The sequence below is a fragment of the Bos taurus genome, chromosome 19 (genome assembly GCF_002263795.3).
Source record: "Bos taurus isolate L1 Dominette 01449 registration number 42190680 breed Hereford chromosome 19, ARS-UCD2.0, whole genome shotgun sequence".
Lineage (NCBI taxonomy): Eukaryota > Metazoa > Chordata > Mammalia > Artiodactyla > Bovidae > Bos > Bos taurus.
The window spans coordinates 4,818,848-4,829,168 of NC_037346.1; the positions used below are offsets into that span (position 1 = coordinate 4,818,848).

The 10,321-nt window shown below is 38.3% G+C and overlaps 1 protein-coding gene across 1 annotated transcript; it reads left to right on the forward strand.

Moving 5' to 3' along the window:
• Positions 1-253: 253 nt before the first annotated feature.
• On the forward strand, positions 254-662 carry LOC100847997 (peptidyl-prolyl cis-trans isomerase A). The gene has a single exon (XM_003587373.6). The coding sequence runs from the start codon at positions 254-256 to the stop codon at positions 572-574; it is 321 nt and encodes a 106-aa protein (XP_003587421.2). The 3' UTR covers positions 575-662.
• Positions 663-10,321: the final 9,659 nt, after the last annotated feature.

Genomic DNA, 10,321 nt, shown 5'->3' on the forward strand with positions numbered 1-10,321 from the left:
CCTTGTTTGGCTGCAAAAGGAATTTGCAAAATTTTAAGAAGCACTTCAGTGGAAAAAATCTGATTCAGTATCAGAAGATTTAGGTTCAAATTCAAGTCTTTCCATTTATGAGCCTTACAATGTAGAACCTTTCACTTGAACTTTAAATTTTATTTATAAAAATTAAGTACCCCAAAAACTTGTTTATTCAAAAAGTATTTGTTGATGATTTATTACATGCCAGTCCTGCTTTCACAGAATAATTCTGGGATTTATGTGCCAGGGTGGTGACTTCATATGCCATAAAGGCACTGATGGCAAGTCCATCTATGGGGAGAATTTTGATGATGAGAGTTTCATCCTGAAGCTTATGGGTCCTGGCATCTTGTCCATGGCAAACGTTGGCCCCAACACAAATGATTCCCAGTTTTTCATCTGCGCTGTCAAGACTGAGTACTTGGATGGCAAGCATGTGGTCTTTGGCAAGGTGAAAGAGGGCATGAATATTGTAGAAGACATGGAGCGCTTTGGATCCTGGAATGGCAAGATCAGCAAGATCACCATTGCTGACTGTGGACAAATCTCATTAATTTGACCTGTGTTTAACTTTACCACCAGACCACTCCTTCTGTAGCTGAGGAGAGCACCCTTTCACCCCCATCTGCTCGAAATAACCTATAATCTTTGTGCTCTCACGGCAGTTCTTTGGGTTCCATGTTTTCCTTATGCCCCTCCAAGTTTAACTGGATTGCAAAGTTAAATTTATGATTATGAAATAAAAACCAAACAACAGCAACAAAAAATGAGAAGAGCAAGGACTGTGGTTCCAACTGTTTAACTAGTGCACACTGTTTTTTAATATGTAAAATATTCTGTGATCTAGAGAATTCAGGACATAATCCAAAAATGCAGAATGCTAAGGCATGTAAAGAGAAACAAAACGAGATATATTGAGGCAATTCTCACACAATGTCTCAGTTACCCACAGACATTTGATGCTTATCCCTGTGTCTAATTATAGCCCAACCCAGTTCCTTTTGTGAACCTTCCTCCTCAATCCTCCCCAACAGCAGCATGGAGCATGGATTGCAAGGGGTCAACATTGGGATTAGAGACAAAAGTTATTAGAAGGATGTATATCTCTGTACCCTACAAATAAGAATAACATATGCTTCAAATTGCCCTAGAACACATTAAAATCAGCACATACTATTAACAGATCAAGGTAAAGAAACTTTAAAATATTTCACAGCAAAAAAAAAAAAAAGACATAAAAAGACCATATAAATAATGCATTAAAAATCCTGAAATAAAGACAAAATTTCCAACCAAAAAATCAATCATTTAAAAATAGAAAAGACTTTTTGAAATAACAGTTGGGCAAGAGAAGAAAATAAAGCTGATTTTATAAGACAATATGTATAGCAACAGTGAAGAGAATAGTTTATGGTAAAAATTTATGGGATATGGACTAATTTATTGTGATGAAATTTTATACTATAATTGATGTCATCATTAAATAAGAGATAAAAATAAACCAAGCATTCAGCGCAGTAATTTATAAAAAACTAACATCAAATTAGACAAAGAGTGGCTGGAAGAAAGAAATAATAAAGATATATGCTATAAAGAGAATATAATCCCCAAAAGTAGTATAGAAAAGAATGTTACCATCAATGCAGAGGATATTTTTAATGGTTGAATAGTCTATAATTCTGTGCTTATATTTGAAAATTACAGTAAAATGGATATTTTCTAAGGAAGCAAAAATGACCAAAATTGTACCAAGAAGGATAAGAGAATAAAATAATGAATGAAGAAGGAATTGAGAAATATAATCAAAAACCAATTCCAGTTCCAAATATGGTTATAAGTGATTCCTTGCAAAATTTTAATTAGCAGAAAATGCAAATGCCACCTAAACGATTGTAGTGCAAATAAAAAAGATATAACTCTGCAATTCATTATACAAAGCTGGCAGATCTTGACAGCAAGATGTAAGATAGGACAAAGAGAACTAAAGTTTAGGCCAGGGGCTTCCCTGGTGGCTCAGACCTTAAAGAATCCACCTGCAATGTAGGAGACCTAGATTGGGTTGGGAAGATCCCCTGGAGGAAGGCATGGCAACCCACTCCAATATTCTTGCCTGCAGAATTTCATGGACAGAGAAGCCATGGGGTCACAAAGAGTTGGACATGACTGAGCGACTAAGCACATACCTAAAAACACTGATGGAAAAATTCTAAATAATAGTAAACTCAAGACATAAACATAATTAAAAGTATAATATGACTCAGCTTTATGCAAAGGAGCTTAAGTGGAAAAATTTTAAATCTAACTCATATCAGTAGGTCAAAATAGATAAATCATGTGATTATCTTGATACTGAAAAGATAACTTGCAAAACTTAATATCCACTTCTAATCATCTTAGTACCTTAATCATGTAAAGAGTGAGATAATAAACTGATAATAAATGTCATTTTCAATTGTAAAATTCTAAAGTCATTCTCATTATAGTGATAAGATAACATTGCATGTGAGTATTACCACTATGGTCTTCCCTGGTGACTCAGATGATAAAAAATCTGCCTGCAATGCAGGAGACTTGGGTTTGATCCCTGGGTCAGGAAGATCCCCTGGAGAAAGGAATGGCTACCCACTCCAGTATTCTTGCTTAGAGAATTCCACAGAAAGAGGAGCCTCAGTTCAGTTCAGTTCAGTCGCTCAGTCGTGTCTAACTCTTTGTGACCCCATGGACTGCAGCACGCCGGGCCCCCCTGTCCACTGCCAACTCCCAGAGCTTATCCAAACCCATGTCCATTGAGTCGGTGATGCCATCCAGCCAGCTCACCCTCTGTCGTCCCCTTCTCTTCTTGTCTTCAATCTTTCCCAGCATCAGGGTCTTTTTCAGTGAGTCAGCTCTTCACATCAGGTGGCCAAAGTATTGGAGTTTCAGCTTCAACATCAGTCCTTCCAGTGAATTTTCAGGACTGATATCCTTTAGAATGTACTGATTGCATCTCCTTGCAGTCCAAGGGACTCTCAAGAGTCTTCTCCAACACCACAGTTCAAAAGCATCAATTCTTCAGTGCTCAGCTTTCTTTATAGTCCAACTCTCACATCCATACATGACTACTGGACAAACCATAGCTTTAACTAGATGAATCTTTGTTGGCAAAGTAATATCTCTGCTTTTTAATATGCTGTCTGAGTTGGTCATAACTTTTCTTCCAAAGAGCAAGCGTCTTTTAACTTCATGGCTGCAGTCACCATCTGCAGTGATTTTGGAGCACAAAAACATAAAGTCTGTCACTGTTTCACACGTTCATTTAACTGGATGAAATTAATAAAATTCATGAAATTAACTTTTGGAAACAATATGGGAAAATAGAAACATATATTGCTTTTTATACAGTATTGTGTAAGTACAAAGATACATTGTACTTTTATCCAATCGATTTAACTTTGGTCCATCCAATAAAATTGAAAATTAATACTAACCCTAACTCAGCAATTCCACTTTAAGCTCTCTAAAGATTCTTTTTCATGTTCAAGGAGATAGGTACATGTATGTTCATTGCAATCTTATTGCTATTAGTAAAAAGAGGGAAGAGTCTATTTGTTAGGTCTAAAAATAGACTGATTTAGCCCTTAAATTGATCTGTATGTGCATATGCCATTACAATAAAGCTAGCTCACAAATCTAATGTTGAATGGAATAGAAGTACACAAACATTCATGCACACACACAGAACCCAATTTCTTATTATTAAAGATAAAGCTATGAACTAATGCAGACAGATCTGTTACTGTAGCAACAGCAACCCCACCTGCTTTGCTCGAACTCAACAAAAGTAGAAAATCCTTGAAATTTCTTCCTCATTATCTTCCCTGAAAGCATTTCCTGATAGCTGATGAATCATGAATAGCACTATTTGATTGCCATAGAGTTTTACAGAGTATGGAGAAAGCAATTTATTTTTGTCCTTTCAAGGTTATGTTTTAAATAAAAATGTCAGGAATGGCTGAGGGATAATGACGGGGCTGATTTATGTCAGTCCATCAAGTAAGTGAACAAATCCCCAGTAAAAAAGGAAATGATGGTATATAGATTAAGACATTATGTTAGATATTAGCCATGTATTCAGAAACATTTGTGGATATGTACATAGGTGCAATTGTAGATGTGTAGATAGATAGGTAGATATTCTTGCTGTTTATAAAAGATAGCTTTTTGCAACAATTGATCTTCCCCCTCTCCTTAAATAAACAAAAAGCACATGGATACAGTTGTGCTCATAGTCCAGAATTTGAGGGCTAGAAGGAGAGTTGCCTCCGAGATATTCTGGTCTATTCTTTCTCAAACACAGTACATATAATAATACATGATTTTTGTTCATATGTGAATATTTCATTTTAATAATTAAATACTTTTTATCAGTTGACTCTTTATGCCAAACGTATATTCTTACTATCTACCATTTTATGTTAATTTTTGAATAAGTTATTTAAGTTTAAAATGGATTGATCTGCACAATCTGCTTAATTTTTCTGTGAATCTAAGACTGTATGAAAATTAAAAACAAGTAACTATGGTTTGGTTGAAGGGGAAATAGTAATAAATAAGAATATAGGTGATCCATAGTCATGACAAACATTGTAAGGCAAAACACAAACTACAATAGATTTTTGGCTCAGACGGTAAAGCGTCTGTCTACAATGCGGGAGACCCGGGTTCGAGCCCTGGGTCGGGAAGATCCCCTGGAGAAGGAAATGGCAATCCACTCCAGTACTCTTGCCTGGAAAATCCCATGGACAGAGGAGCCTGGTAGGCTACAGTCTATGGGGTCTCAAAGAGTCGGACACGACTGAGCGACTTCACTTCACACGTTCTATACTGGGAATTTTATCTATCACATTGCCTTCATTTGTCACTGTGGTGGATATTTGTAACTTTGTCTTCTAAGGTAAGTCTACATACCCATCCTTATTGATGCACAGTAGCCAGGATTATCTGCTTTCTCCCCGAAACCTTAACGTTATGTTTAGATAAGGCCAACTCAAGAGGCAGACATCACACCAGTAATTTAACAAGGAAAATTTAATATAAAGAGTAAAGAATGGTTAACACTAAAAGCAGTCAGAGAGAATTATATGGCAGAGCAGCAATTGAAGTTCGAATTGCAGCAAGCAGCACTGTTTCTAGGACTGAGGGAAAACAAACAAGGAAGGAATACAGAAACCTGTCGGAGTCCTTTCCACAAACTGAATTCAGATCTCTAAGGAAAGGTATGGCTGCTGCAGGAGCGCACAACCAGTTGTGGAAAAGCAGCTTGCCAGTGGGCAGCCACTACAGCTAGACTACAGGTCAGCCAGCTGCTGAATGGAAGAAGTAACTGCCAAAGAGTGAAGACTGCAACCAAACCGTGAGGCTGCAGAGGTGAGCATGTCTCCCTCCATTATCTGCACACACACGTGCACACAAACCAACGTGGTGGCTATCACAGCAGACTGGAAGAAGGAAAACCTCTTCCTGCTCTGGTCTTGCAGAACTGCTCCACCACACCTTATTATCAAAACCACACTGTGCCAGCTGGGAAGAAGAAGCGTCTACAGGGCTCAGCTCCAGTATCCAAAGCACAGTGAAGAAGAGTATATTTCAGACTAAGATGCAATAAATCCACAACGAGTACAGTCATTTAAAAATGTGATTCATGAAGACGCACTTCCAAAAAATGAGAACACACTGTGAGAAAACTCCTTATGTGCAGTGAAAATCTAGCCTAAGGTTTTAAGTCTGAATGGGTTCTTCAAAATGAGAAAAATATGAGAATTTGTGTGTAAAATCTTCTATTTAAAATATTCATTTCTTGACCCAGAGCATATCATACAGAGTGGAGTAAATCAGACAGAAAAGGAGAAATACAGTATGATATCCCTGATACATGGAATCTAAGAAGAGATGATACAAATGAACTTACTTATAAAACAGAAACAGGCTCACAGACTTAGGGAAGAATTTATTGTTGCTAGGGGAAAGGGATAGTTAGGGAGTTTGGGATGGATATGTACACACTGCTCTATTTAAAATGGATAACCAACAAGGACCTACTGTAGCACATGCAACTCTGCTCAGTGTTTTGTGGGAGCCTGGAAGGGAAGGAAGTTTGGGGGGGAAATGCTATGCTATGCTAAGTCACTTCAGTCGTGTCCGACTCTGTGCGACTCCATAGACGGCAGCCCACCAGGCTCCCCTGTCCCTGGGATTCTCCAGGCAAGACCACTGGAGTGGGCTGCCATGTCCTCCTCCAATGTATGAAAGTGAAAAATGAAAGTGAAGTCGTTCAGTCGTGTCGGACTCTTAGCGACCCCATGGATTACAGCCTAACAGGCTCCTCCGTCCATGGGATTTTCCAAGCAAGAGTACTGGAGTGGGGTGCCATTGCCTTCTCTGTGGGGGGAAAATAGATACATGTATATTTATGGCTGAGTCCCTTCCCTGTTCACCCGAAGTTAATACAGGTGTTAATCAACTATACCACAATACAAAATAAAAAGTTTCAAAAAATACCCACTCCTTATCAACATTTTCTTAAAGGAAGCAGAAAATCTAGGAGCATTTTTTAAATAATTTAATTCCATAAAACGTAGAAACATTTTTATGGCAAATATATACAAAATCAAAAAATAAAAGATAAACTTGGGAAAATACAAACTATATACATTACATATGAAAGGCAAAGAATAATTTTTATTAATTTACAAAGAGGCCCTTCAAACTGATTAGGAAAGAATAAATAAAACAATAAAAATGAACAAAAGTATCTGAAGAAACAATCACAGAAAATGAAATGCAGAAGGCCAATATGAAAATACAATCAAGTAGAATAATTGACAAAACACAAAATAAACACAAATTTTTAAAAGGCCAAATTTTTCCTTCCAGCTGAAAAATTTTAACATTTCATGAAACAGGGAAATAACAAGTCTACTCAGGCATTGTGGAAAGGTTTAACTTGCAACAATTTTTAAATAGCCTTCTGGCAGTATATATTAAAATTTATAATACAGACATCCTTTAACCAAGCAATCTTACCTCCAGGAATTCATTTTAAAAATAAAATATAGACATATGAATGTTTATAAAAGCATCATTTTATTAGCAAAAAACCTGGGAAATTTGGAACTTCTCTCAATGTGAGAATGTTTGAGAAAATGATACACATTCCTAGTATGGAATACAATTTACTTATTTTAAAAACTGAGTTATATCTTTGAGTGTTGACCTGAAAATGTATTCATGAAATACAGTGAAGTGAAAAAAATCCAGAATAACATATATTGTGATCTTGCTTTTAAAATAAAATTATATATGTACATAATTGGTATAATCTTGCATAAATAAATAAAATATATAGAATGACAATTTTATTTTTAACAGTGGATATATTGAAAAGAGCAGAATTGGAGCTTGAGAAAAAACACTATTCATTTTTTTAAAGCTTTTAATTTTGTATTGGAATATAGCCGATTAACAAACAATATACTGATAGTTTCAGGTGAACAGCAAAGGAGTCAGTCATTCATACACAAGTATCCATTCTTCCCCAAACTCCCCTCCCATCCAGGCTGCCACATAACACTGAGCAGAGTTCCATGTGGTATATAGGAGGTCCTTGTTGGTTATCCATTTTAAATAGAGCAGTGTGTCATGTCCATTCTAAACTCCCTAACTATCCCTTCCCCCATCCTTCCCCCCCAGCAACTATAAGCTTGTTCTCTAAGTTTGTGCCTCTGTTTCTGTTTTATGGAAAGTTCACTTATAACATTTCTTTTTAGATTCCACATAACAAGGGATGTCATATGATACTTCTCTTTCTCAAAACACTATTAATCTTACTCTAAATACTTACATAATGTTTAAATTATTGCACCTGCTGCTGCTGCTAAGTCGCTTCAGTCGTGTCCGACTCTGTGCGACCCCATACACGGCAGCCCGCCAGGCTCCCCCGTCCTTGGGATTCTCCAGGCAAGAACACTGGAGTGGGTTGCCATTTCCTCCTCCAATGCATGAAAGTGAAAAGTGAAAGTGAAGTTGCTCAGTCGTGTCCGACCCTCAGCGACCCCATGGACGCAGCCAACCAGGCTCCTCCATCCATGGGATTTTCCAAGCAAGAGTACTGGAGTGGGGTGCCATTGCACCAGGTATACATTATTTGTATCTATTTTTATTCTTCTTTTACAATATGGTTTGTCACAGGATACTGACTATAGTTCCCTGTACTATACAGCGGGATCTTGTTCTTTACCCACTCTATATACAGCTTGCATCTTTTATTTGTATTTAAGTGACTAATATTTAGACATGAAAAGTGGAAAAAGTGAAAGTTGCTTAGTCATGTCTGACTCTTTGCAACCCCATGGACTATAGCCTACCAGCCTCCTCTGTCCATTGAATTCTCCAGGCAAGAGTACTACAGTGAGTAGCCATTTCCTTTTCCCGGGGATCTTCCCTATCCAGGGATTGAACCAGGTCTTCTGCACTACAGGCAGATTCTTTACCATCTGAGCCACAAGGCTAGCTCAATATTAAGATACATGCTTGCTTGAAAGCTGGTTTAAATGGTATGGACCTAACAGAAGCAGAAGATATTAAGAAGAGATGGCAAGAATACACAGAAGAAGTGTACAAAAAAGATCTTCATGACCCAGATAATCACGATGGTGTGATTGCTCACCTAGAGCCAGACATCCTGGAATGTGAAGTCAAGTGGGCCTTAGGAAGCATCACTACGAATAAAGCTAGTGGAGGTGATGGAATTCCAGTTGAGCTATTTCAAATCCTGAAAGATGATGCTGTGAAAGTGCTGCACTCAATATGCCAACAAATTTGGAAAACTCAGCAGTGGCCACAGGACTGGAAAAGGTCAGTTTTCATTCCAATCCCAAAGAGAGGCAATGCCAAAGAATGCTCAAACTACTGCACAATTGCACTCATCTCACACGCTAGTAAAGTAATGCTCAAAATTCTCCAAGCCAGGCTTCAGCAATATGTGAACTGTGAACTTCCAGATGTTCAAGCTGGTTTTCAAAAAGGCAGAGGAACCAGAGATCAAATTGCCAACATCCGGTGGATCATAGAAAAAGCAAGAGAGTTCCAGAAAAACATCTATTTCTGCTTTATTGACTATACCAAAGCCTTTGTGTGGATCACAATAAAGTGTGGAAAATTCTTCAAGAGCTGGGAATACCAGACCACCTGACCTGCCTCTTGAGAAACCTCTATGCAGGTCAGGAAGCAACAGTTAGAACTGGACATGGAACAGCAGACTGGTTCCAAATAGGAAAAGGAGTACATCAAAGCTATATATTGTCACCCTGCTTATTTAACTTCTATGCAGAGTACATCATGAGAAACGCTGGGCTGAAAGAAGCACAAGATGGAATGAAGATTGCCGGGAGAAATATCAATTACCTCAGATATGCAGATGACACCACCCTTATGGCAGAGAGTGAAGAGGAACTCAAAAGCCTCTTGATGAAAGTGAAAGAGGAGATTGAAAAAGTTGGCTTAAAGCTCAACATTCAGAAAACTAAGATCATGGCATCTGGTCCCATCACTTCATGGCAGATAGTTGGAGAAACAGTGGACACAGTGGCTGATTTTTTTTGGGGGGGCGGCACTCCAAAATCACTACAGATGGTGATTGCAGCCATGAAATTAAAAGACACTTACTCCTTGGAAGGAAAGTTATGACCAACCTAGATAGCATATTCAAAAGCAGAGACATTACTTTGCCAACAAAGGTCCGTCTAGTCAAGGCTATGGTTTTTCCAGTGGTCATGTATGGATGTGAGAGTTGGACTGTGAAGAAAGCTGAGCGTCGAAGAATTGATGCTTTTGAACTGTGGTGTTGGAGGAGATTCTTTAGAGTCCCTGGACTGCAAGGAGATCCAACCAGTCCATCCCAAAGAAGATCAGTCCTGGGTGTTCATTGGTACGACTGATTTTGAAGCTGAAACTCCAGTACTTTGGCTACCTCATGCGAAGAGCTGACTCATTGGAAAAGACCCTGATGCTGCGAAGGATTGAAGGCAGGAGGAGAAGGGGACGACAGAGGATGAGACGGCTGGATGGCATCACCAACTTGATGGACATGAGTTTGGGTAAACTCTGGGAGTTGGTGATGGACAGGGAGGCCTGGCGTGCGCGATTCATAGGGTCTCAAAGAGTCGGACATGACTGAGCGACTGAACTGAACTGAACTGAATCTTCGTTTTATTTATGGCTAAGGAAAATTGAGCAAATTTGGTATGAAGAATAATTCAAAATATTACAC